The 27,975-nt window shown below is 34.7% G+C and overlaps 1 protein-coding gene across 2 annotated transcripts in view; it reads left to right on the top strand.

Moving 5' to 3' along the window:
- Br140 (bromodomain-containing protein 140) overlaps window positions 1-27,975 on the top strand; it is an 86,514-nt gene that overhangs the window by 14,400 nt on the left and 44,139 nt on the right. For both annotated transcript variants that reach the window (XM_089102707.1, XM_089102706.1), the window contains exons 3-8: window positions 2,246-2,387; window positions 6,703-6,841; window positions 11,127-11,304; window positions 16,782-16,913; window positions 19,996-20,184; window positions 25,569-25,835. In XM_089102707.1, the coding sequence (XP_088958833.1) occupies window positions 2,246-2,387; window positions 6,703-6,841; window positions 11,127-11,304; window positions 16,782-16,913; window positions 19,996-20,184; window positions 25,569-25,835 (1,047 nt within the window). The remainder of the gene's footprint in view (window positions 1-2,245; window positions 2,388-6,702; window positions 6,842-11,126; window positions 11,305-16,781; window positions 16,914-19,995; window positions 20,185-25,568; window positions 25,836-27,975) is intronic.

Here is a 27,975-nt window from a genome sequence, read left to right as displayed (position 1 = left end):
AGTTAAGCAAATATTGGATATTTTAAAATGGTTAATTACTTAAATAGTTGGAAAGGCCACCTTTTCATCATAGAAAATATAAGGAGTTAATGAGGAATTTTCTGAAGACAATGGATAAAATACACCCTAAGCAAATATTTTGGTTATATGACTAAGAACTGTCTTCAGTGAAAAGTAAGAACAATTAACTAAAAACAGCTTTTCTGCATGCTGAATATCTATGTAGCACATAGATGTTCTATGTAGCTATGTAGATCTATGTAGCACAGGTACTGATGTCCTTGTTCTCTTCCAGGAGTGTGATGCATGGCTGGGGGCAAATCATCCAACACCTCCCGTCTTTTCCCCCCAGATTTCCCAAGGTACCCATTTAGAACTGGGTCAGTTCTGACTAAGCTTGCAGAGTCACACTACAGACCCCCATTCCAGACCAAATAATCAGCAACACCAGGACTCGAACCCCTGTCCTCGCGGACAAAGGATTTTAAGTCTAGTGCACTAACCTCACAGCTAGTTCAGATTAGGGAAATATAATGCAGATACTAAAATGAAGAAACCAATAAGAAGCTAATTCACTCAAGAACTCTGATAAATTAACGCTGTAGCCTACTTTAAACTACAAAATTTGGATAGAGCCTTCATTACCTTCTAAAGGTTCAGCCAAGACTAAACAGACTAAAACACTAAAACAGACTAAACAGACTAGATTGTATTTTATGCATTATTCTTATAAATTTCCTCATTAGCTTCTTATATTTTGTATGACTAATTACTACAAATTAAATAATTATTAATTAACTCTTTCAAAAAAATTAGATAACTTATTTAATTTGAAATTAAAGTCTTGTCCTAAATGCTGTTTGATCAATATCTCAGCAACCAGAATGTTAATTACGCAGATGTTATTGTCTTCTTTTTGTTTTGTTGTTTTTTTATTGTCTTTTTTTGTTATTGTCTTATTATTTCCTTAGCATAAAAGATATCTTGTCTTATTTTTTCACTAGCATTCCTTGAATGTTTTTAATTAATCAGGCCAGTCATTTTGCTATTTGTCTATTTACTCACTACTTTCTTATCCCGCTTTTAACCACATATTTTCTTTTTTGACCTGTTTATAAGAAATGTTCTGTATGATAAACTCCAGGAAAATTCTAAGCTTGTGTTTTGAGGGGTAACAGGGTATTAAAAAGAGAAAATTCCATTATCAACATAGAAATATTATCTGTAGGGGCCGGGATAAGGTGGGCTAAATTTGTTATAAAGGGAGGAGTTTTGGATAGTTTGGGCCCAAAAATACAGTTTTCAGGCTTCATCCCTTCTGCCTACCAGGGCCTCCACAGGGAATTCAATAATAAACCCACGATTTACTTGCAAAAAAGGTACTGTTCTATTAGGTCGATGCATAAAACAAAATAGGATGAAAATATAATACTTTAAAAACAAATTACGGCTATATATTTGCACATCAGGGGGGTGGGGGTTAAGAAGAGCATATATTAATACGTAACCCGACCTAGGTACCTTTTTTTACCCCTTCAACCCCAAAAAACTACAAGTTTAAATATTGTAAATGAAGTGAGAAACCACTGTTTGCAATGCTCATCATAAAAATTCTCTGTTGAAATAACCTGCTTGACTAGTTTCTTTTATCATGTTCACTATACGATATGTCGTGTGGCATCGAGCTAATAGAAAAGTACCCAAAAAAACATGGTATTAAATATTAATAATATATTTAGTAACTACGCTTTTAAAGGGTATTTCTTAATAATAATACATATTTCTTTTTTTCCAAGATCTCAAGTTCAGGATTGAAATCCCAAGATCTGGAAAAAACAAGGAATGGCTGCCCTGCTCCCTGTGAAAACTATTCTGATTTCGCTATCAAGGAAGCAGGCATAGCCACCTATGTGCATTATGTCTCTTTGTGTGTATCAGAAACATGCTGGTGGGCTGCATCTTGGTAGTGGTTGGTCCAAATGTGAGGCAACCACCCCCATGGCTTGTGTGCATTTAGTTTTTGTTTGTAATCATACAAATATCTCAAGCCAAAATAATCATAAGTAAAAAAATGTCATAAAGTTTACCCCACCCCTCTCCCCTATTTTGAAATGCTGGATGTGTCTCTGTATCTGTGTGAAAGTGACTTTCTAACTCGCTTCTCGTATTGTTAAATATCCTAGAAGTAAATTGTTCTTGGTTCTATTATAACATAGCTTTATTACTGAATAATTTTTAATTTCAGGAGGATTTTGAGGAGAAATACCCTAAGTCGGTAAAGGAGCCACAAGAGGCCGACGAAGCTCCAAAAACACCATCGTTAAAAGTATCTGGAACTAAATCTGTTGGGAAAAAGGGTTCAAAAACTCCAAAAGCTGGAAAAAATGGTATTTTTGGACCTGTTTTTTTTTTAACATTAAAAAGTAGGCGTTACTTTAACAAATATCTGCACTATTTCTTTACGAATGAAAATGTAGGAGAAATTTTACAAGAATAATTGCGTAACAGAATATGCAGAACAGGGGCGTAATGTGCTATGGGATAGGGGGGGGGGGCAAATGCCCCTCCCAGACCTCTGTTCCTCCCCCCCCCTCCAACCTCTGTACCCCCCCCCCCCCCCCCCCCAGCTGAAGTTCAGTATCTTCGAAAATCTGGTCAAAATTAAGATAAGCATGCATAATTTAAGCACCCACAGAAAGGGGACAATTTTTCTGTTGTATATCTTTACCTTTAGGGTACTATATCACTTATTTTTCAGTTTTCACTGTCATTTCACTTGATTTGGGAAAATTGGCTCCATCTCCCCCCCCTCATGCATTAAAAAGTAGGCGTTACAGACCCCAGCCCCCTCCCCCCTCCCCGAGCTGAAATTCAGTTTCTTCAAAAATCTTGTCAAAACAAAGATAAACCTGCAAAATTCAAGCACCCATAGAAACGGGACAATTTTCTTTAGTATATCTTTACCTTTATGGTACTACATGGCTCATTTTTCAGTTTTGACCGTCATTTTCACTTGATTTGGGAAAATAGGCTCCAACCTCTTTACACACGTAGGTCTATAGAAACAAATCAGTTTCCGGCACCTTCTAGAGATTTTGGCTTTTCAACAAAACGGCGAGGAACATGCTATTTCATTAGAACAAAAATGCAATATTAATCAAAAAGCTGGGCATTGTAATATAATATATAGGCATTTGAGCAAAAAAGTAAAAACAGAAGCGGATGAAACACAAAACAAATACACATTTTTACGGGGGGGGGGGGATGTATGATTTTGAATGTTTTTTTTGTTGTATTAAGAAATTCTATCTTATATATGGGCTTTGCAATGTGGCTTTTACAAAATATTGCTGTTTGGAAAGTTTTTCCCAGCCATTAGGACTGACTCTGCTTTTAAAAAAGCATGAAAAATTATCTTGACTTATCACATCTCGACTATGATGACAGTGTGAACACCCACGATGATGTTTGATGCTTGGGTTTTGTTTTAATCACTTCATTTGTGATTAATTTGATTAAAGTATCTCTCTTAAGGATGATTTTGTCCGCCAATTCTCTTCAATGGCCGTCGTATGGCCGAGCCTTGAAGCACATAAAGCCAGAAGCAGTAGAAGCCACGGAAGATTTAAAGGAAATGGGAACTTCGTGGGCGGGTGTAAAAAGGGAGGCTTTGAATAGATTGGGGTGGAGGAGGAGCGTGTGTAGCTGTGTTGGCCTCAGGCAGCTTGGTGCTGCGATGAGTTGTTAGTAGTAGTAGTAGTATTGACGATTGTGCAGAGAAACACAGGCCCTTTGAAAAGTGAAGGAAGATATAACATTTGTTTTCCAGAGGGATTTTCTAAAGATGCTTCTAAGTACTCGTTTTATTGACTCTATGGAACAGGAAACTGGGTGAAAAATGTGGTTCTATCCCCCAATCTAGAATGTAGTTCTATCCCCAATCTAGTTCTATCCCCCAATCTAGTTCTATCCTTCAATCTAGTTCTATCCCCAAATTAGTTCTATCCCCCAGTCTAGTTCTAACCCCCAATCTAGTTCTGTCCCTCAATCTAGTTATATCCTCCAATCTAGTTCTATCCCCCTGTCTAGTTCTATCCCCCAATCTAATCCTATCATGTAGTAAATGATATAATGTTCAGGTCACGTCCATTGTTATTGCTTTTTTTTTTATCATTGTGCGTTGTGCAACATTTTGTATTTTGAGAGTTGAGCGAGTACCAAACAAAGAATAGAAATTAAAACTATAGGTTGGGAGCTTCAAATGGACTTGGATTAATCTGAAATTGGTGATGAGAAGATATTCACATGGACTGATAATTTCAAGCTAATAGGGGATTTATTAGCTAGGATATTATATCTCGGTTAAAGACAATCTTATAATAGCTTCAAATGGGTTAAAAATTGTCTGGAATTATTGATAGAAGATATTCAAACGAGTTGTTAATGGGAAGCTAACGTGTAATTCATTAGCTGGGATATTGTATAATAATAGCTTCCAATGGGCAGGGAGCTTCAAGTGGGTTGGAAATTGTCTAGAATTTGTGATGAGAAGAAATCTAAGGGAAGTGCAAGTCTCACAGGGTGAAGCAAACACTGAAGTTTTAAGTAAAATGAGGCGTAGAAGGACATGCGTAGGTGTATTGACCTCGGGGGAGAAGGGCTACAATGAGCTTTAAGTGGCAGTAGTAGAATTAGGATAGGTTTTAATGTATCAATAAGACTAGTTTATTCCCCATCTCGATTGAAAATTTAAGGTAGAACGAGTTTAAAATCTCTGGACTAGATTGAGATCTTAAAATTTTTATCATTTGCTATAATTTTCTATGTTTATCCTGCAGTATTTCACTGGATTTGACCCCTGTTCCTAAAGTGTTCCCTCCTCCCAACAAATCCCTTTTACCTGCTTCGTCTTCAAACACAAGTTTTGGTCGTTTGAATATTAGATAGTTAATATCGAAAACAAGTTGAGCAAATATCAAAACTTCAGGACTCAGTTAAAGTATTCTGATTCAATTCCAACGAAATTGTAAACATTCTTTGGGCTTTGAGTAAAGTATAAATCATTTCGGCTGAAAATGCAGTATCAGTACATGTGTTTTTATGTTTTTTTTATTATTTGGGAAGTTCAGATAAAAAATAAAATCCCATCCCTTAGAAATTTTCTATTTCTAACACAGTTTATATCGTAATGATTGGCGAATTGCATTGGACAAATCGAATGAAAAGAATACTTAACTGAACTTGAAACCAGTGGCGGACCCAGAGGGGGGCGAGGGGGCGCGCGCCCCCCTAACGTATTCTAAAGTAGTGTAATTTACTTAATTAATGCAAGTTTGCGTTAATTAAACTTGCTCCTAACACAAGTTTATCGGATCAACCTATTTTGTCCCCACACCCTAAAAAAAGTCCTGGATCCGCCCCTGCTTGAAACACGAGTAGAGAAGACGAAGCAGCGAAAGTGAGTTTTTTTTTATCCTGTATATACAGGCTGTAAAGATTTCTCCATGCCTCAGTTCCTCCATTCAGATCCATTCAACAGGAGGTCCCAAGGACTTCTTGCTGTCCAGTTCTAAGCCGGCTTAAGTGCTTCGGTGTAGACCTGAGAAGATCTGTTGGTTCCCGTCGTACTCTGGCTCTGGGACCATTACTTTTCCTGAGACCAAAATAGTTTAATGACTTGAAGAATGTGGAAATTGCAACTTTTTACGACGCTAAAAATAACAATCGTATCGAGATTTTGACTGACGAATTCAGACGCTTCGAACTGGACTTATTAGGAGTTTCAGAAACATATATCCCAGGGGTAGGAAACATGTAACTAGGTGATATAAAATTTATTTACTCAGACAGGAAGGATGGGGTTTGTAGACAGGTAATAGGGTTCATAATGAATAAGGAAGTTTCTAAGTCCTGTTTAGGTTGATAATAGAATGCTAATCGCTCATTTTATGGTTAAAATTTGCAGAGTATCAGTCATAGCAGTATATGTCCTGTGGAACCGACTGAGGCTATGAATAGATTGGGATGGAGGTGGAGATATATATTATATGTTTTTTTCTCCAGTAAATAATTGATTGGGGATCTGTCAGTAAATCCTTTGGTTTAATTTTGTCATCTGTTTTTAGCAATATGTTAATATTTTGTTTTGTTAAGTTGTCTTTTGAATAATATTTTACCGAGGCAATGCTCAAAAAGTAACCAGGGAAAAACAAAAACAAAAAAGTAAACCAATAAGTGCAAAAAAAACAAATAAAGAAAGTAATCTTAATTTCTCTTAAAAAAAAAAATTATGTGTGTTTTTAGTTTGTTTAACTTTATGACGGAGCGGAGCCATACACTCTGGGTCAAGGCTCAGGCGTCAAATTTCCAATCAAACAGACACAAAGAATAGGCATTGGCTGGATGAGATAAGTGGTGTAAACTTTGCTACCCTCTCCCCACATACACACCCACCCACCATATATTTTTCCTCCTTTCAAATTCTTCCTCCCCCAATATATTCTTTAACTTAACTTTCAATGCACGGAACATATTCAGGCGGTGTCTACTTCAAGCTGGAGATTATTCCACCAGACTTCATAGTTTCCATAACTAATGTTATTGGTCGAATCCTACAATGTTAAAAAGGAAATTTTACTTTTTTAAGTGCTTTTGGAATCATGTTAGTTTTAACATTTGGGTTTATTTAATTTTTGTTCATAGATCTGCAGGAAGATCAAAATAAGGAGGCAGCTGAACAAGAAACCAGTGAAAAGAACTTTAAACTCCCAGAGCCTCAGTTTACTGTCATTGAAAACTTTGATATCCCCGATGCACCAGAAAGGCCAAAAAATTACTACCGGTAAGTTTGGTATACTTAATAAGGTTATTTTTTACTGTCATAGTTTATCATCATTGAAAGCTTTAATATCGCCAATGCAAAAGAAAGGCCAAAAAATTACTACCGGTAAGATTGGTATCCCTAATAAAACACTGTCATTTTTTTTACTGTTATTGGAAGCTCTCATATCCCCAATGTACCGGAAAGGCCAAAAAATCACTACCAGCAAGTTTGTGTGCCGAACAAGTAGCCAAGGTATAAATATATATAATCGCTATTACGCCTAAAGGTCGTGTCTGACATTTTCACACTTGCGAGGTGATTGCCAAAAACCGTTCGCTAAGGTTTTCGCAAGGGAGAATCAGGAGGGTAATTAATCAGGAGGATCGAAGTGTGATCGAACATAAGTTGTCCTGCCGATTTTCCCTTTGAATGCAGGTCAGCAATAAGTATTAACATATCTTTCTGGAGACTTAAAATGTCAGATGCGACCTTTAGGTGACATATTCAGGCATATGTAATATATACCTAAGCTATATTTAGGCATAACTATACTTAACTAAAAAGCAATTATATTCTTAAAGGTCGCAATTGAGAAGTTTTTTAGAATCAGAATCATATACTCCAGAACCAGTTTCGCAAAAAAGAATATCACGAACTGTATGATGTTGTATTTTATAATCTTAGTCCTAGCTTATGACATCTTATTAAAGCACTAGTAGAAAGTGGCACATATGAATGTTTAATTAATTAGTTCTGCAAGGTACTGGTAGTAATTTCTTCTTCTCTGTGGTGTTAACTGCTGATGTAAAGTTCTCCATCAATGTTGCAGCGTTGCTACCTGGTGTATTTTTTAGGTGTCCGAATTGCAGGAGAATCATACAAGTAAATGACAGCACGAACATGAATGGCGCCGCTATTACAGGACACACTTTGACATTTCGCAAAACACACTTTGCAAAACTATCGATCTTCACTCTCTTACTGTCCAGAAGCGACTGCTGTGGGATGCGATGCTTTTGCAAGACCCCAATCACCGATACCACCTATTGAGAGCGCTCTGGTGGCGATTGGAAGGTCGCGCGTCGGCCAGTCTCTTTATTTTTTAGACGCACGTTGTGCATGCCTTAAACAAAATTCAAGCTTGTAAAACGACGATTTTTTGGCTAAGAGTATCGTGACTACTATACTAAACAAAGTCATAAGGATAAAGTTACTGATTATTTGTGCTGCCAGAGCAACAAGCTGGGAACGCTAGCATTACCAATCTAAACTAGAAAATAGACTGAAGCTAGGGAATGACGGCTTTTCAGCGCGCAAGCGCCATCTCTAAATAGTACTGTATAGTAGTTCATTTTTATACTTCTAAAAAAAATTTCTCTTCAAAATGGTCTTTTAAGGGCAGACGGTAGGCAGCCTGCATACGCAAGGGATTTATTTTGTTTAGAGGCGGGGGGATAAATAAGGAAAATGTTAATTTTATGAGATTTTTCTGACTTGATGGGAAATCGTACAAATCACGAGATTTTGAAGACCCCGCTTTTCCTTCTCAACATATGTGACTGATGCAAGCACATAATTCCAAGGTCGAAATATAATAGGTTGTCGGTATGGATTGGACCAATAATATCATACTGAGGAACAATTCAATAGTTTATTAAAATAAGAAAATGATAAAACTTCTAGTTTTAACGAATAAAGTATTTTTAAAAATAAAAGTCATCCTGATTGTTGGAAATACCGGAAAAAAGAGTTTAAGCTCACTTGTAGTTTTGGAAAATGCTAGTTACTAAATAGAGTTGTCGGAGTCAAGTAATATCTTGACTGGTCAAAATATTGTTTGATTCTCCAATTGGTACCTGATCATCCAGTCACAAACACATTCTTCCAACTGTCTCAAAACATGACTTTTCTCTTCACAAAAAGAGGGTCGTTGCCATATCCAATCAGACGTTTGAAGTGAAAATGGAAAAGTAGGGACAATGGTTGTTTAAGCTGCTGTGTACCGAACTTGTGATTCTCAAAAAGCTTTCTTCTTTACCAAAGCCAAGAGAAAGAAAAAAAACGGAATTTGGAGCCATTTAATTTTTTTAGTTCTCCCTCTGCTACATTTGCTTTATGATAGTTATGCAAATATTTAAATAATTACTTTTTGTCCTTTTTGTATTACGTAATTATTTAAATAATTTCAAAATGGTCATGAAGCTCATTGATAGAAAGATATTTAAAACATCTATTGATATCTTAAAGACGAGACAAATTGATTAGTGATCACTAAAGCACAATGGACAATAGAAAAGGGGTTGATTTATCAATTGATTTGAAATTTGCAGAAGAGAGCGGGAGTGAGTGGGAAGAACCGTATAGGTACCGGCCGGCCTATCGGGTTTAAACTGTTGAGGATAGGTAGCTCAATTACCCGCACTTCCCACAACCCATTATAGATTTAAGAATTTTAATTGGGATTACTGGTTATTAACTGACAGGAAGACATTCTTATTTCCAGGGCCTTGGTTACTTTTGGGGAGTCAAAGGGCTGAAAGGACTAATTGGTTGTTTATATACCCTGTATACAAATTTTGGAACTGGAACTGGAATCAAATATAGCAGAGGGAGAACTAAAAAAAATAAAATGGCACCAAATTTCTTTTTCTCTTTTTTTCTCTGTTTAATTTAGTAACAAAAAAAGATTTATGAGTAGTACATGTTTAGTAGCATCTTAAACCACCAGCATTCCTACTTTTTGTTTTAATTTTTATATATCTAATTGGATATGGCAACTGATTGGAAATCGCCTGATTCTCTAGAGTCTCAGGTCTTCGAGACTCAATCCCTCCCCCCTAAAAAACAGAAAATTACCGCACTGTTGAAAAGCCTGTCTTATATTGTGGCCATCATGAAATAAACTTTCCTCCACTGACTCAGTGTGAACAAGACTTTTTTACTACAGCCAGGACGTTGAAACAGCCAATTTGTTTAGAAGCCCAATTGTCAACAAGACTCTTAGCTTTTACAGTCAGAACGTTGACACAGACAGTTTTCTTATAGAAGCCTAATCGTCAACAAGACTTTTAGCTATTACAGTCAGGACGTTGAAACAGCCAGTTTATTTAGAAGCCCAATTGTCAACAAGACTATTAGCTCTTACAGTCAGAACGTTGACACAACCAGTTTTCTTTTAGAAGCATTTTTGTCAACAAGACTATTTGGTACTATAGCCAGGACTTTGAAACAGCCAGTTTTTTTAGAAGCCTATTCGTTGAAGTTGTTGGGCCTCAGTTCGTGACGAAAGAGAAGCTTTGTGAGCCCACTTTCTTGATGATTAGGCCAATTTCTTGCGCAGGAATAATGGAATTTACAGAGAGAAGTTGCAACTGCCTAGCCGAAAAGAGCGACGTTCAGGTTCTTCTTTTCCCTTCTTGGGATTAGAGTAAAGCTACTAGTAAAAAAGACACAGTGTATTTGGAGGCAGAACCAAGTTAAAGACAGAGTGCACTATGGGTTTATCATCTGCATGTAGGCGTCGAATCTAGTTGTTGTTTCCTTTTTAAAAATGTTTGAGTTGACGCAGTTTAATTGGTTTTTCAAATTTATCACATTCTTTGACATGGAGATTTCGAATATGGAGTCTGGAGACAAAAATATCAAATTATGAGGGTGTGTGACTAAATTTCTGAGAAACTAGCCTTAGAAATAGAGTATCTTTGCATTTTAACAGATATTTTTTAGCTATTAGAAAGTATTTATTAGCTGTTAGGAACTTTCTGGGAGGGTGTAAAAGGGGAAGCTTTGAATAGATTGGGATGCAGGAGGAGAGTGCGTAGCTGTGCTGGCCTCAGATGGCTTGGTGCTGTGGTGAGTTGTTAGTAGTAGTACTAGGAATTATTACCACCATTAGTTAGCTAGCCGATATAGGAATATTTAAAAACATACTTAATTTTGATTTAATTGTTAATTATTTTATTAGTTAATTAAAGAATCAAATCTTGGTTGGAGTATATATACACCGAAACAGCAGAAACAATAGTTATATAAAATTAAAGAGAATTGTCCAATTAATCGTAGAATTTACAAGGATCATTGGGAGAGGACCATATGTTATGTAGTTGGCTGTATATAAATAAGATATTTAATAATGTTGACTTTTTTTCTTTGATGACTAACTTGAACTTTCAATTTTCAGTTTTCTGTACGCTTTAAATTAGAATCAATGAGGATTATTCACATAAGTATTTTTGATTTTAGGCACATTGTATGGGTATACGAGGGTATGTATATATATTGAATATACTTATTTTAATTTCAGGTATATTGAGAAATCAGCAGAAGAGCTTGACGATGAAGTGGAGTACGATATGGATGAAGAAGATTGCGCTTGGCTTGAAATGACCAATTCAAAACGAAAATTTGATGGCCTTGCTCCCCTCTCTGTTTCCGACTTTGAGCTTCTGATGGATAGACTTGAAAAGGAATCATATTTCCAGGTATAGAAGAAAATATAGCTTTTAAAAAAACAGAAAAGTAGTCGCGTGATACACACACGTGGCAGGTCAAATGGAACAAATACTTCTAAGACTGGTAAATACTTGAACTTTGGCAATACTTATACATTCCCCCAACCGTTGGACCTAGACTTAAACAGGATTACTTCTTTGGTTCTTTGTTTCTAGTCTTTCGCTTTTTAGGAAGATGGATTTTTTTTTTTTTTTCTTTTTTTTTTTTAAGTAATATATCTCTAAGTCTTTTCTCTAAATTAAAAGAAAATCCGAAAAAGAAGTTTTTCAAGGAAAAGTAAAAGCCATATTAAACTTAAGATCAGCAGAAATAAAAACCTATAATGGCTTAAACTCAAAGCGACCAGATATTGATATTAAAGAATCAATGAAACCCTAAACAATGGGAAATTAAACAAACAGTTGTAGCAAATAGACTTACAACAGGTACTGGTATAAATGAATAAATAAATCTGAAAATGAGTAAGACTTGAATTGTATATGCAAATCAAGCTTAAAATAAACAAAAATCACTACAAACATGAGTTTGGCTGCTGCCCCCGTCACTAACTGTAATTAAATAAAAAAAACAAGTTTTTTTAACTGAAAGTAAGGAACGACGTTAAAACTTAAAACGAACAGAAATTATTCCGTATATGAAGGGGGCTGTCCCCTCCTCAACGCCTCGCTCTTTACGCTAAAGTTTTTTTATTGTTTAAAAAAATAGAGTTGTGAGACAGTCAAACTTTAGCGTAAAGAGCTGAGGCGTTGAGGAGGGGACAGCCCCTTTCATATACGGAATAATTTCTGTTTGTTTTAAGTTTTAACGTCGTGTCTTACTTTCAGTTAAAAAAACTTGTTTTTTTTATTTAATTTTTTAACGTTTTTGAATTAATGCAGGTTTTGATCTTGGCTCACCGTACATGAATAATTAAAATAAAATTTGTATATTATATTTGGTTAAATGGCTTTCTCGGAACTTGTTTAATTTTATTTACGAACGTTTTTATTAGTAATAAATATACGTAACTTAGAATTAACTTACGTAACGAACTTCTATATTCATAAATTTTTAACACGTATATTAGGGGGTTCGCCCCCTAGTCAATACCCTGCTCTTTAAACTATATTTATAATTTTTTTTTCATTTCTTTAAAAATGATATCTTAAACACAGTCAGTTGATCAGCTTAAAAAATTTTTGTTTTTTTTATTTAATTACTGATATTTTTATTTAATAATGCTTGGACATCCGGCGCCCCCGGCCTCGCACGGTCCCGGACCCCCGGACACCGGCCGGCCTGGCCCGAGCGGGCCCGCTAGGGCCCGACCCGCGCCGGCCCCCCCCTCCCAGAAACAATCTCCTCTGAAAACTCTGTATACTTCCCAATAACCAATACTATATGTTAACATTGAGTAAAGTTCATAACTTTCAGCCCTCCCCCTGGGGACTTTGGGGGATCAAGTCATCCTAAAAGACATTTTTATCATATTTTCGACCATGCTGAACAAAATGGCTATCTCAAAATTTTGATCGGGTGACTTTTGGAAAAAAATGAGCGTGGGAGGGGGCCTAGGTGCCCTCCATTTTTGGTTACTTAAAAAGGGCATTAGAACTTTTAATTTTCGTTCCAGTGAGCCCTCCCATGATATTATAGGACCACTGGGTCGATACGATCACCCCTGGGAAAAAAAAACAAAAACAAACAAACAAACAAACAAACAAATAAACACGCACCCGTGATCTTTCTTCTGGCAAAAAATGTAAAATTCCACATTTTTGTAGATAGGAGCTTGAAACCTCTACAGTAGGGTTCTCTAATACGCTGAATATGATGGTGTGATTTTCATTAAGGTTCTATAACTTTTAGGGGTTATTTCCCACTTTTTTTGAAAATCAGCCAAATTTTCTCAGTCGCGTAACTTTTGATGTGTAGCTCTAAACTTGATGATAGTTATATATTTGAAATCAGCATTGAAATCTGATTCTTTTGATATATCTATTGGTATCAAAAACCCGTTTTCTAGAGTTTCGGTTACCATTGAGCCGGGTCGCTCCTTACTTACAGTTCGTTACCACGAACTGTTTGAAAATGTAAAGCCTACTGGGTCAACTGTAAAAGTTTTAATGTGGCCTTTACTTTTATGTGAAAAACTTTTTTCTGGAAAGTTTTTGTTTAATTAATTCCTTTTCATTTCTGATTATCAAAGTTTAAGTTTTTCAAAATTCCCTACATCAAAATCATTTTTTTTTTCAACATTGAAGTATCAATGTAACAATATCAAAGTAAAAAAGTATCAAAGTAAACAAAGTATCAAATAACAATAAGCAACTTTCATAACTTACAACCCTTGCCCCGTTAGTCAAAGTTGCCTCGCAAATCAGTAAATCAAACTATTAAAGTAAACAAAGTATCAAAGTAACAATAAGCAACTTGCATAACTCACAGCCCTTTCCATGGGGGCTGGCAGGTAGGGGGGAGGGTCAACCCCTAGAAGTATAGTTATTTCGCCTTTGGACTATTTTGTAAAAAATAGCTATATCAAGATTTTGACCGGATGCCTTTGGTGAAAGGAGGGTGGGTGGATGGTTGCCATTTGATCACTTTTGACTAAAAATAAAAGAAATACAAGTTTCATTTTAAAATCATCCGAGTCCCCTCCACAGGTAACACGGCCACCCCTTCCACAAAATCCTTGTATGGTACCGGGGCATAACTTACAACACTTGCCCTGTGCTTTGGGGGGTTTTGTCAAACCCGAAGTTTTTGTTATATGATCTTTGGACTGTTTTGAACAAAATGCCTATCTCAAAATTTTGGTCGGATGCATTTGGGGAAAAGAGGGCGTGGAGGGACTAGTGCCCTCCGATCACTTTAGACTCTTAAAAAGAGTCACTAGAACTTCTGATTTCTAATCGAATGAGCCCCCCCCCCCGAGGCTTATTCGGCCACACTTTTCGCATGAAGTGCCTCTATGGCCTTTACTATATTTAAATAATAAATAATAATAATAAAACATTGGAGCCTTATGGCCTTTACTATAGGGAACGCTATAGCATTGCCTCTGAATTTCTGAAGAAAACAACTGGATGAGCAAGAAACTTTTTGATAATTATGCTACAAATTTGAAAATAAATTCTGAAATACTGGAATAAACAAATATACTCTCCATAAGTCAGTATTTGACGAGCATTATTAAAGAAAGAGTTAATTTATAAACAATTATATTTTTGTTTTCTTTGTTGTGTCATCTTAATTCTCCTCAATTTTTGAACTCTTCAAGAAGCGTAAAGGTAGTCAGAGTAATAGCTCGAATTATAGAGGGATCTCCCTCTTGTCAGTTCCCGGCAAAAGTACTTGTAATGACGTTGCATGATAGAAGTGCAATCCATAAGTGTTGAGGGGCTCAGCAAGTAAGTAGGGGCTCAGCCCAATAGATCCACGAACTGGCAGATATCCATCATTGTGCAGGTTGTCAAGAAAGCTCGTGAATTTTAGCGCACGGCATTTGCAGCTTTTGACTCGGTTGACCTTGCGATTCTTTGGATGATACAAGAATGAACATTTCTCCCTGACAAATACTCTCACCTGTTCAAGCCGTTCTATACTAGTACACATAGCTCCGTCTAGGTCTTTGGTTATCGAAGTCTTCTGTTCAAAATAAATACTGGTTTACGGCAAAGCTGTGCTCCTATTCTTGAACTTTTGAACACTGTCATTGATTATGTCGTGGATCGAACGACGGACCGGCTCTTTATCGGATTGAAGTATTAATCAAGATAAAGTTTTAATCAATTACAAATTAGTAGATGATATTGTCCCGATACGTAGTTCTGCAGCTGGACTCAAAGAAGCTGTCAATACACTTTTGGAAGAAACCATGAAAGTGGGATTACGTATTAGCTAGCGGAACATAATATTATGAACGCTGGCTCGGCAGGTAATACCGCCAACTCAATAGTATTTAATATATCGGGGCACATTGTTTACGCTATCAAGTCATTCACCTACCTTGGATCTGTCATTACAGATAACGCCTTAGTTGAAATGGACGCTGAGTCGTGTATCACTAAAGTCGTGGTAATTGTCGTGCTATCATCCCATCCGGGGTTAAAGCCCAACATCAACCGAAAAATCAAAATGTGGATCTGCAAGATCACCGTAACTTCAGTTCTTTCCTACAATGCTAAAGTCTGGCTACCTGCGGCTTTTGTTCATGATGACATTGTGGTGACTTAAACGAAGCTCTTGAGACGAAGCGAAAACATCAGGCGGTATGGCATTGTCTTGAACGTCCTGCTGCTGGCACTGAAAGTTTGACCCCCAAATTCTTGTTAGCTCGCCAAATGAACTCAACGATGACTCGGCTTTTTACTGCACACATCCACCAGCACACTTCGGTTTTGACTCCCAACATATGGCTGTAAGTGCCCCGTGGAAGACCACTGGACAAATGCTGGGACAGTCTCACCCAGTACCTCTCCATGATCAGTACTGGTTTCCAAGGACTAGTTATGCTTGCACAGGACCGTTCAGAATAGAAGAATAGATGGAAAGAGTCACATCTCGTTCTAAGCTGGGCCACCAGCAAGAGCAATAAGCCATAAGACAAGTAAGGAGCTGAAAAGGGCCAAATAATAATAATAATAATATTAAAAAAGAAGAAGAAAAAAGCTCGATGCATAAAAACGAGTTCAAACACATTCGAATCAACTCGGTTGAAAATCCCGTTTCTAAATCAATACTGGACAATCACTAATAAAGACAAGTTTTTTCATGGATTTCATGAATTATTTAAACTTAACTTTCAACTATATTTTAACTATATTCTAGTACTTTAACTGTTACATATTTCTCTTAATGTTCTAACTCTATACCCTGAGTTTCTAGCAATATTATCTACTTAATTCAACAGAGACAAATCCTTTTATTTGACATTGAAATAACAGGAAAATCTCTGGATAATTCTGTCACATAAAGGATATTTTGGTTACAGTGGCCGTCATCAGCAGATAAACTGATAAACTGAAAATATCTACGTTATATATATATATATATATATATATATATATATATATATATATATATATATATATATATATATATATATATATATATATATATATATATATATATATATATATATATATATATATATATATATATATATATATATATATATATATATATATATATATATTATATCAGGGCCGTACGCAGGATTTTTTTTTTCGGAGGGGGTTTTACTCAGATTTTTTTCGGGGGGTGGGGTACACAAAAAACCTCAAAAAACGCATACAAAATTTGTTTATATCCTTTTTCGTTATGTTTTTACGAATCAAAAATTTTTTTTTTGGGGGGGGGGAGGGTTTCAAACCACTCAGTCTGGATTTTTTATTTTGTTTTGATTTTAAAATTTTATTTGTTTTATATACTTTTTTATTTTATTGGTTTTGTTTTTGCTCAGGTACAAATAAGCGGCAAGCACCAAGGCCCACCAATTGATGAAGATGCAGTGTGTTGTATCTGTAATGATGGAGAATGCGAAAACACAAATGTAATCCTGTTTTGTGATATGTGCAATCTGGCTGTTCACCAGGTATTTAGTTTTTCTCTTTATTTACTTGTTTATCTTTCAACTTATTTATTTGTTCTTGTATTCTTATGTATATTTCAATTTATCGAAAATGTATTAGTTTATAGAAAACTGTCCAATTTATCTGTTTATTATTATTTATTATTTAATTGAAAACCCGTCTACAAAACATGACAAGGATTAGGATTTAGATGGAAAAAAAAATTAAAAAGGAACATGACAAATCGAAAGGAAGCAAAACCAGAGACAAAATATAACAAAATCAGGCGAAGTAAAAGCAAATACACACATACAGCATAAAAAACCACAGTATCTCCTTATCTCTTTCACAGCATTTTTTTTTCTTCAGTATCTTTCTTGCTCCTTTGTGCCTTCATCGTTTCTTTTCTCTACGCGAAAGGTAGCGGGGGGGGGGGGGGGGAGGGGTCTTTCTCGTCTACGGGTGTTTGTGGAGGGTGTGTTTGCTTCAATAAATGGGGTAATGTAAAATGTACTGCTAGCTAATAAGTCTGCTTCGTCTAGCCCGTTGGCTAGTAAAAAGTCTCTTTCAAGACTTTCTCATGAAAACGTGCCTCGTGGGCTATAGCACATTGCTTTACTCCTTGGCCTCGATTTTGGACTACTTGCAAATGCCAATGCTAATAGGATGTTCGCTTTGCATGGCTATGGGTGACCCTTGGATACGAGCCCTAATTCTCTCAGTCAGAAGCTTGGGCATTTCGCCCTTGCAATTAAGATCGTTGCTTCGCTGTAACTCCATTACCATGTGTTGAGGTGATCTCGAGCCCCCAAACAAAGATTCAAGTGGTAAAATGAAGTCAGAGTAGTAAATAATTCAATTTATTTGATATCGTAATTTCTGCGTTATAACAATATATTACGTTTTGATGTAACGATATATTTCATAAACGTTATGGTAATGTTATACCAATAACGTTTGATGTCACAAAATTCAGTGGAGTTAGAAAGATTTTATTTTTCCAGTTACAGTTTCCATGATTTGAGGGGCCAATGGCCATCCTGTTGAAACAACTTTCCCACAAAGTACGGATGCTAGAAAAAATGAATTATACTATGAATTCAGCATAAAAAATTGCAATAGGACTCCAATACCTTGCGTTGGGGTGATCTCGAGTCCTCAAACACATACTCAAGTGGTAAAATGAAGCATAGTAGACAAAGAATTTAATTCATTTGATATCGTAATTTCTGCGTCATAACAACATATATGCCGTTATGGTGTTATAACCTATTTCATAAAAGTTATGGTAACGTTATACCAATAGCGTTTGATGTCACAAAATTCAGTGGACTTAGAAAGATTTTATTTTTCCAGTTATAGTTTTCATGATTTGAGGGGCCAGCAGCCATCCTGTATAAACAACTTTTCCCACAAAGTACGGATGCTAGAAAAAAATAATTATACTTTGAATTCAGCATAAAAAATTGGAATAGGAAGCCGTCCTAAGTTTTTAAACGTCGTCGTTTTTAACTCTAAATATTCAAACGTTATAATATAATGTTAAAGTATTTTAACTTTATTGTGGTATAAATATCGCAAACTCTAAAAACTTAATTGTGCACAAACAATTTGAAACAATTTTGCAACCAATTTTATAATTAGATGAAATTACAGAATTTATTAATTTTCCAAAAGATGCCAGTGTTATTTAAGTACAAACAATCCATTATTATGCTGACACTGTGAAGATAGTAACAAAAATGATCAGTGAACTAATTTGACACAATTGGTCACTAATGTGATGATAAAGAAACTAGTGTGACAGAGCTTCAAAAGAGTTTCACAAGAGCTTCACAGGAGTTTCACAAGTCTGGCCGCGTTTAATAATGCAGTAGTTTGCTGAGAGTCAGCTATCCCACCTTTAAGTAAAGTTTACGATGGGTTAAAATGCAATTTTAATGGCTTGAATTTAATTACTTATTTTTGCCGTTACTTATTTTATTTAGTTATATTATTGTGTTTACAATAGTTATTATATATTATAAGTACTATGGTATGCATTTTTGAAAAGGTGTTGTAGCTATAGTTACTATAGTTATTATAATTACTAGTTTATTATTCAAATATTATTAGCTTGATTATTATAGTTTATACTAGCTTATTTTCATTACTAATAAAAGTATGATGAGTCTGACTTATTTAATTCTATTGTGCTGTCTTGCAGTATAATTCCTCTGTTAAAAAAAGAAATCGTGAAATGAAGTCTTAGTATATTTATTCTTTAAGGTCAGCTTAAAATATATATCTCTCACTTTTACAAAATTTGTCATGACTACGAGTTTTTGTTTATTGTCAAACTTTTACTTTGTCAAACTGTTATTTTCTTGTCTGTTTCAAATGGTTATTATTTTAGTAAAAACAAGTCTAAGGCTTGAAACGGGTAAAGTTAAAAAAAAAAACAAAAAAAAAGCAACAAACAAGTAGATTGCCACATAAAAGAAATCACGTATGTGTTTATTATTTTTGTTTTTTATTATATACCCTAGCATGGTGAATTGAACTCGTTGACGTAAAATAGTACTGATAGATTTGTAGGAATGTAAGTATAATCATTACAAAATTTAATGTTCACAAAAAATGGGAGGGGGGGATTCATTGAACCAATCTATTCTTCATGTTATTCTATATTTAATACCGCCAGCATCAACAGCAATTGAAATTAATTCCAGCCTTTTTACACCTGATTATAGCTTACTTGGTTATAATGTTTTACATACAGTTAAGCCTACTGCGTAATGAGAAAAACTCGCTTGGTTTTGGGCTTCAGTTTCCCATTGTAAAACGCTACTCGTTTTTTTCGAAACTGAAGAATAGCAATTGGCTGGCAGCCATAGGCACTTGCCAATTATACGTAGCCTGATTGCCTGATGTGATTATGTGTAGCCTGTAATCTGAATATTGGCTTTTGTTTATTAAGCCAATATTCAGCCAAATCTGAATATTGGCTTTGTATATCGTCTTTGGTCGTGAACTCTAATTATAAATCATTTAATCTGCCAACTGTTGAACATATTTTTAACCTTAAATTTTTAAAAATAAGTAAAATGTTTTACTGTGTTTTAGGAATGCTACGGTATACCTTATATTCCTGAAGGACAGTGGCTGTGCAGAAGGTGCTTGCAATCCCCATCACGCTCAGTTGATTGTGCTCTATGCCCAAATAAAGGCGGTGCCTTTAAGCAAACTGATGATAATAGATGGGCTCACGTCGTTTGTGCCCTTTGGATACCTGAAGTGATGTTTGCGAATTTAGTAAGTTACGATAATAAAGTTTCAATCGCTTGTTTTCTATTAATAAAATAATAAAGGGAATTTTTATCAACTTTGCAATTTAGTAATCGGTAATCCAGACACTTTAGTTTAAATTATGATTTATATTTGAATTGTGATATATATATTTAATATGTTATTTTCAATAGTTATATTAAATAATTAATAGATTAAATAAATAATTAGTGTGATATATATTGCATTAATATTTATAGTTTAATTTAATGCTGTGTTAATAATTGATAATGCTAAATTGATAATTAATAAAATGTATAATAATTTATATTTATAATTAATATATTAAATAATATATAAATATGTTAATATTAATTTGTTTTGAATATATTAAAAAATATATTTAATTGTATGTAATTTATTTATATTTTAATTATGTCACTCCCTGACAATTATGCTGACTAACATGGATTAGTCAGCATAATCCATAATCCATGGATTTGTAACATGGATTAGTGGTTGACTAATCCATGTAAAAAATTAGTTAAATGATCCCGTTAGTAAAAACAAATACAAACAAAGATGGTTGAAACTTTTCAATCAACTTAGAAGTTTACTTTATTAATGATGCATAAAAGTATACATTTGGTTAGTTAATATACATGGTAATTTAATACAAATTAATTTAAAAAACCTTTTCCACAAAATAAGTTTTTCAGAGAAAAATAAACAGCCCCATTAAACCAAATATTAGCAGATATAACATTAAATTATCTTTTAAGCGCAGAACTACCACAAATCACTATGAATTAATAGATGAAACCCAGAACGAACAGAAATCAGTACAAAAAATACCGAGTCAGACTCTAAACCAACAAAAATTAACATGAGTAGGGCTGGCACCCCCCATGCCTTCTGAAGAACAGAACATAATCTATGCTTTACTGAAAACAAAATACATTTGGAATGTTTTCATTTTTCTTACTTCAATAAATCAGAAATTATTAAGACTTTATGGAATAAATATCAGTATATGTATATTAAACTATCAATCCACATTCATTTGTTGTTTTTTTTTTCAGTTAAGTGCAAACTATATTCTGGTCTTGAGAAGGCATGGCTTTAATAAGTAGCCTTGAGAAGGCTACTTATGTTAATTTCTGCTCGTGTTGAATTTGACTTGGTTATTCATTGTAATCTCTGTTCGTTTCAAGTTTCATTTATTTTTGATTGTGATTCGTGCTAGTTTTACGCTTGGAAGATTATTTGACTTTATTTCTGCTCATTTTTGGTTAGTGGAGTTGTACTACTACTAGTAGTAGCAGTAGCAGAAGGTATTGGTAGTAGCGTGCGCATATTGTCTTTAGGTCAGTTGATCTTCCCCTTTGAGTATGCTCTGAAAGTTCCAACTTAATACCCAAATCCACTCTTGAGATACGCCCTTTGACAATCTGCATGCACATAGTGTGTGTTTATTTATTTCAAATTTCCACCAATATTCTCTCAAATTTTCGCCCTCATATACTCAGCCTTAATATTTTAGCATCATAGCAGTAGTTGTAGCAGTAGGAGAAGTATGAGCATTATGACACTACTAGTAGTAGTATTAATAGCAGTAGTAGCATATACATGTTGCCTTATGGTGGCCCTTCAATCACTTTTGACTCTTAAAAAGGACACTAGAACTTTCGTCTTAAATAAATATTTTATAGGCCAGAGGGGTATAGCTTACAACCCTTGCCACCGAGCTCTGGGGGACTGTATCAAGTCAACCCCGGAGGCATTGTTTTATGATCTTTGGAATACTCTGGACAACATGACTATCTTAAAATTTCGATCGAATGCTCTTGTGAAAAAGAGGGCGTCGGGGGAGGCTAGTTGCCCTCCAATCACTTTTGACTCTTAGAAAGGGAAATAAAACTTTCAATTTCCAATAGAATGAGCACCTTTCAAAGTTTCTATGACAACTCCTTCTCTACCAAGTGCCTTGATCAGAAAAAAGATACATTGTGCCCACTTCGCTCTTTACTTAGGCAGCGCTATTGCTCTACCTATGATCTGGTGATGAAACTCTGATACTCACGTTCGAATCTCTCAGTGACAGAACAACCTTAATGGGAAAATAATTGGTTGAACTATCTTACTGATAAAGACAAAGATTAATGTTTTCCTACTCGGAACTAACGGTAAAGTTTTCCACAAATATAAAATAAAAACTGTTGCTAGTCCTTTTACAATCCTTTTTTAACATTAATGTCGATTGTTTGGTTCTTTAGGAAAGCATTCGGATAGCAGTTATTTTTTTAATTTTCAATTTTAGTCCCCATATTTTATTCTGCTTCTCCAATATTTATTTCTCTATTTCCACTTTTTATGTTCCACTTTTATTTCCCCTGCTTCTCCACTTTTTTATTCTGATTTTGTATCTGCTCCTATTTAAGGTTTTTCTTTCTGTTGTTTATAGTTTTATATTTCTTGTTCACTCTGAAGATGGCAGAGTGAACTTCTCTGCCGAAATATTGTCTTTTCTTTTTAAATATTTTTCTAATGGCTGATTCATTTTCTCGGTTTAAAAAAAGCGTCTAAAATAGGCCAATTTTCAAGATGATGTGATGTTGTGGGAAAAAGGGAGGCAGGGTAAAGTCCCACAATGGTCAAACCTGTCAATGAAAAACCAAGATTTATGAATGATACGTGTTTTTCTTTTGTTGTAGCGTTACACTTGTATTACAGAGACCGAAAAATAAAACTGCACGAGAGTTTGAAAACAAAGTTTGGGAGGGGAAATTCCTGCGGGTGGTATTTTCCACGGGAAGAACTCTCGAAAGTTTCCAGGGGAGATTTTATACAGTATGGGGGGGGGGTGAGGGAAGAGGATTTCATGGCATGATTTGAAACATTGCCAGAAATTAAATTAATAAAAACAGGTTTTTTTTTCCATCTGGAATCGAGGAGCAGTATTAAAAGTTAAAAGGAACAAAAATTATTTCGTATGTGAAGAAGAATGCATTAACCACTTTAAATAAATACATTAAACAAAATATCGTAAAAAAATTTGATAAAGTTTTTTTCTGTTTTCTGTTTTTTTGTTTGTTGTTTTAACCTAGACAAACTGCTCCTATTTGGCAATGATGTCAATGGTGTAGCCAGAGAAGTAAAGTTTAATCCCCTCTTGAATATCAGAAAAATACAATCAATGTTTACTTTTTGGTGGCTATTTCTAACCTGACTTTAAAATGAATCTCGCCCATAGAGTGATTTGTAACTTGCGAAAGATTGAATTTGATTTTTTCTTGAGTAATTTAAAATTTTTATCAATATCTAAATTTGTAAGTAATACCTGTTATTTTTATCAATGTGTAGTTCTAGTTGCCGTTATGTTAAAATAGTTATGTGATCCGTTTAACGTTATGTTAAAATAGTTATGTGATCCGTTTAACGTTATGTTAAAATAGTTATGTGATCCGTTTAACGTTATGTTAAAATAGTTATGTCATCCGTTTAACGTTATATTAAAATAGTTATGTGATCCGTTTAACGTTATGTTAAAATAGTTATGTGATCCGTTTAACGTTATGTTAAAATAGTTATGTTATCCGTTTAACGTTATTTTAAAATAGTTATGTGATACGTTTAACGTTATGTTAAAATAGTTATGTGATCCGTTTAACGTTATGTTAAAATAGTTATGTGATCCGTTTAACGTTATGTTAAAATAGTTATGTCATCTGTTTAACGTTATGTTAAAATAGTTATGTGATCCGTTTAACGTTATGTTAAAATAGTTATGTGATCCGTTTAACGTTATATTAAAATAGTTATGTGATCCGTTTAACGTTATGTTAAAATAGTTATGTGATCCGTTTAACGTTATGTTAAAATAGTTATGTGATCCGTTTAACGTTATATTAAAATAGTTATGTGATCCGTTTAACGTTATGTTAAAATAGTTATGTGATCCGTTTAACGTTATGTTAAAATAGTTATTTAACATCCTATTTTGATAAATATCTTCTGTTACCATACATGTGAATAAAGTATTCAAAATTGGTTGCAATAGCTTAAGCTTGATAATAGCCTGAAAAAGGAAACGATTAATAAGATCGAAAACCTTTTGAAGATCTAAAAAATTTACGACAAGGCGATTTTGACACAAATATATAAAATTTTTTTGGATTTTTTATTTTGTATTTTGAAAAACCCTCCCCTCTTCTCTTTTAAGACTCAATGTGTAGATGTATCTCACGCATTTTGAACTTTTTCTTGCAGTATTTCTTTTGGAAAAATGGTGTCTTGTATTTTTTATTCTTTTTTTTTAGCCAAAAGACAAGACAAAATGTTTTAATTTGGTTCAATTCCTATATAAATTATGCGAGTTTTAAATGTTTTGTGAGTTTTAAATGTTAAGTTTTAAATGTTAAGTTATGTGATCCGTATTTTAACATGTTATGTTAAAATAGGATGGTATTTACAGAGGCTTTTGCTGTTGTTCAGAAAGAAAGCTAATTATCAGTTTACATGGTTGTTGTCTAGATGAAAATTGCCGTGTATAATTGTCGAGAGAAAAAACCGTAAAATTTCCGCTTGTAGGGCTGTTGCTGTTAGGTAGATCAAAATTACCGATAGGAAAAAAGCCGAAAAAATTGATAGAAATGCCAAAGAAACTGCCGATAGAAAAAACGTAAAATTTCCGGTTGTATGGCTGTTGCTGTTATGTAGATCAAAATTACTGATAGAAAAAAAGCCGAAAAAATTGATGGAAATGCCAAAAAAAACTGCCGAGATGAAAATTGCCGTATATAATTGCCGACAGAAAAACGTAAACTTTCAGTATACGTGGACGAACAAATAAGAGTTCCAATAGGGATAGGTCTGGTCACATGCACTGATGTATGTAATCGAAATATCCAGTTACTTATGTATCTCTCCTTCACTGTCTAATAAAAGGGCCTATCCCTATTGAAACTCTTATTTGTTCGTCATAGAAGGGCAATGAGCTCTTGGAAAAAATACCGACAGTATACATGGCTGTTGCTGTTATATAGATAAAAATTGCCGACAAAAAACAGCAAAAATTCAATATGCATGGATGTTACTGTTTTGTAGATGTAAATTGCCGCTTTAGATTGCCAATAGAAAAAAAACAAGAAAAATTCAGTTTACGTGGCTGTTATGTATATAAGAATTACCGACAGAAAAAACGGAAAAAATTCAGTTTACTTGACTATTGCTATTATGTAGATAAAAATTGCCTAGTTGTCTGGTAAAGTTGAATTTTCTCAATTTCTAGAAAAAGCAACCAAAATTGTTTACTTTGACAGCCGAATGGCAATGAAAAGTCAGTATGACTCCTGTGTGAACAACTGCGAACCGAGACCCTAAAACTTAATTATTCTTATGGGTATTTTCAGGTATTCTTGGAACCAATTGACAGTATTCAAAACATTCCTCCCGCCCGGTGGCGCTTGACCTGCTACATTTGTAAGCAACGTGGCGCTGGTGCATGCATACAATGTCACCGTCCAAATTGTTACACTGCCTTCCATGTGACTTGTGCTCAACAGGCTGGACTTCATATGAAAATGGATACGATTAGAGAGGCTGCTTCACATGGAGTTAATGTATCGTTGAAGAAAGAGGCTTTTTGCGATGCTCATACGCCGTTTGATTCCGACTGTGTAAGCTAGATTTTTTTCTTCTTTTTTGGTTCTGGCGATGTTCCTGCTACCAGCTAAATTGCGTGAGCAGATTAAGTAATTTAAAAAATAAAAATAGCTGCAAAATTAACCTAAAGTTTAAAAAGGGATGATGAAATTTCATTAAATTTGATGGAAAAAAGAACCAGGGGGGGTTTTCAGTCTGTTGAAAAAAATGAAGTGAAAAGATAGAAACAGACTTTTCGGTGAGGCTGGGATTTTTTTCGGGGGGGGGGGCGTGTCCGGGATTTTTTTTCGGGGGGGGGAGGGGGGCTCAATAACAATAAAAAAAATTATATTCATTTTTGTTACGTTTTTACGAGTCAGACAAAAATTCCCGAGGGGGGGGGGGTCAAAATCCTAGCCCCCCCTCACCTGGATACGGCCTTTGCTTAATCCTCCATAAAATTTTTTGGGCAATCTAATTAATTGGTTCTTCAATTAAGACTGATAAGTACCGGTACTTACCAACAACTTGCATCTTAGAATTTCAAGGTTCACGAAATGCTGAAGCGAGTAAACTTGCTGGTCTTGATGGGGCAATCATGCCTAAACTAACTAAATTATCAACAGCTCTAAGCAGACCAGATGAAAACAGACCAGGATCAACTCCATGCTGTCTCCAGCCTCCAACTCCATCTGCAACTCCTGTTAAAGAATTAATTTTAATTTTAATCGAAAGTTAATTGCAGCAAAGGAAAGGGAGCGTAAAAAAGTAAGAAGAAGCATCTATCCTCCCCTTTCTAATTACTTCCCTCAATTAGTAAAATAAGTACAATTAGTGGTCCTAGGACCAGAATCACAGCTATCGAGCTAGCCAAATTTCAGTTTGTGTACATGCAATAGGTAAATTTTAATAGGAGAATTTAAGATGCTTCTTATAAAAATATACAAAGCAATTCTTATCACTTGTAATTCGGCTTATTTCACTGTCTTATCAGCTGTCGTTGATAAATGTATTGTCACTTATTGGCTTTTTTTTGGGGGGGGGGGGTAGTGGTAATGTGTAGGTGGTTAATGAGAACATCTACTACGGGAAGTTCAAAATTATATTGTAAACATTTCTTGATAGGAAATGTAAGTTTTCAAAATATCCAGTTCGCGGACTATAAAGATATACACTTTTCTAAAAAAAAAGCCAACTCAATAAAAATGAAAATGTCTTTCCAAGTTATTCTTATGGAGGAAAGATTGTCTTTCAGACAAACCTTGTAGGAAATCCTCCAAAGGAGCATGTTTAAAAGGGATAATGACAGTTTTAGAACTCTTCTGAAGAAGATGTCAGTTATATCAAGCGACAATGACGAAGCAACATAGCTCTGTGAATCCTTGGTCATATATCTGATTGATAGCAAATTTTCTGGTTATTTTAGAAAATTTTTAAGAAAAAACTTTTTCGAATGCTTAGTTGAAAAAATTATATAGTATATTTCAGCCTTAGATAAATAGAAAGTTTTATTAGCTTTAAAAACAATATTGCCAGGTGGTAAAAAAGTTCTTTTAACTGAAGCCAGGTTCGAGCAGGAGTATTAAACGATCTTTAACCGAAATTTAGATTAAATTGTATTGATTGGAATTTTAAATGATCTAATTTTAAGTCGAATTCAATGGAACGAACCTTGTTAAATGACTGAATAATAAGGGAGAAAGCTACCAAATAAGTTTTTCCTGACAAATTATTTTATCCTGAATCTCTTTGTATTTGCAGATTCGAATATGCAATTTTCAGGTTTTCTAACCTCTTTAGCCCCACTATTTAACAAAAATGAAATGGGGATTAGTGCAACTAGTTTCTCAAACAGTTTTTTTTCTCTTTTGACTGACTCTTCATAAGGAAAAGAAAAACCTTTTGAGAGCGCATGTAAAAACGAGTGTATATTGAATATTGAGTTGTGTGAAAGCTGTGGCTCTTTTCCACTGTTTCGGGTTATAATGAAAGAAAGCTTATGATGGTTATCTCAAGCTTTACTGATGAGGAATGTTGGGAGCGATTCTTTTTTTGGGGGGGGGGGTATCCAGGTGGGGTCAAACGAAAAGCATGACATCCTCAAACGGTCTGTGAAGAAGCTAGGGGGAGTAAACAGAAACTTAATTGGAAGGAGCAGCTCCAATCGAAGCTCTG

The sequence above is a fragment of the Artemia sp. Qi Xiang Cuo genome, chromosome 16 (assembly GCF_049724085.1).
Source record: "Artemia sp. Qi Xiang Cuo chromosome 16, ASM4972408v1, whole genome shotgun sequence".
In the NCBI taxonomy this organism is placed as follows: Eukaryota; Metazoa; Arthropoda; class Branchiopoda; order Anostraca; family Artemiidae; genus Artemia; species Artemia sp. Qi Xiang Cuo.
Note: the sequence above shows the minus strand (reverse complement) of the source record. Positions and strands in the feature narration are given on the sequence as shown.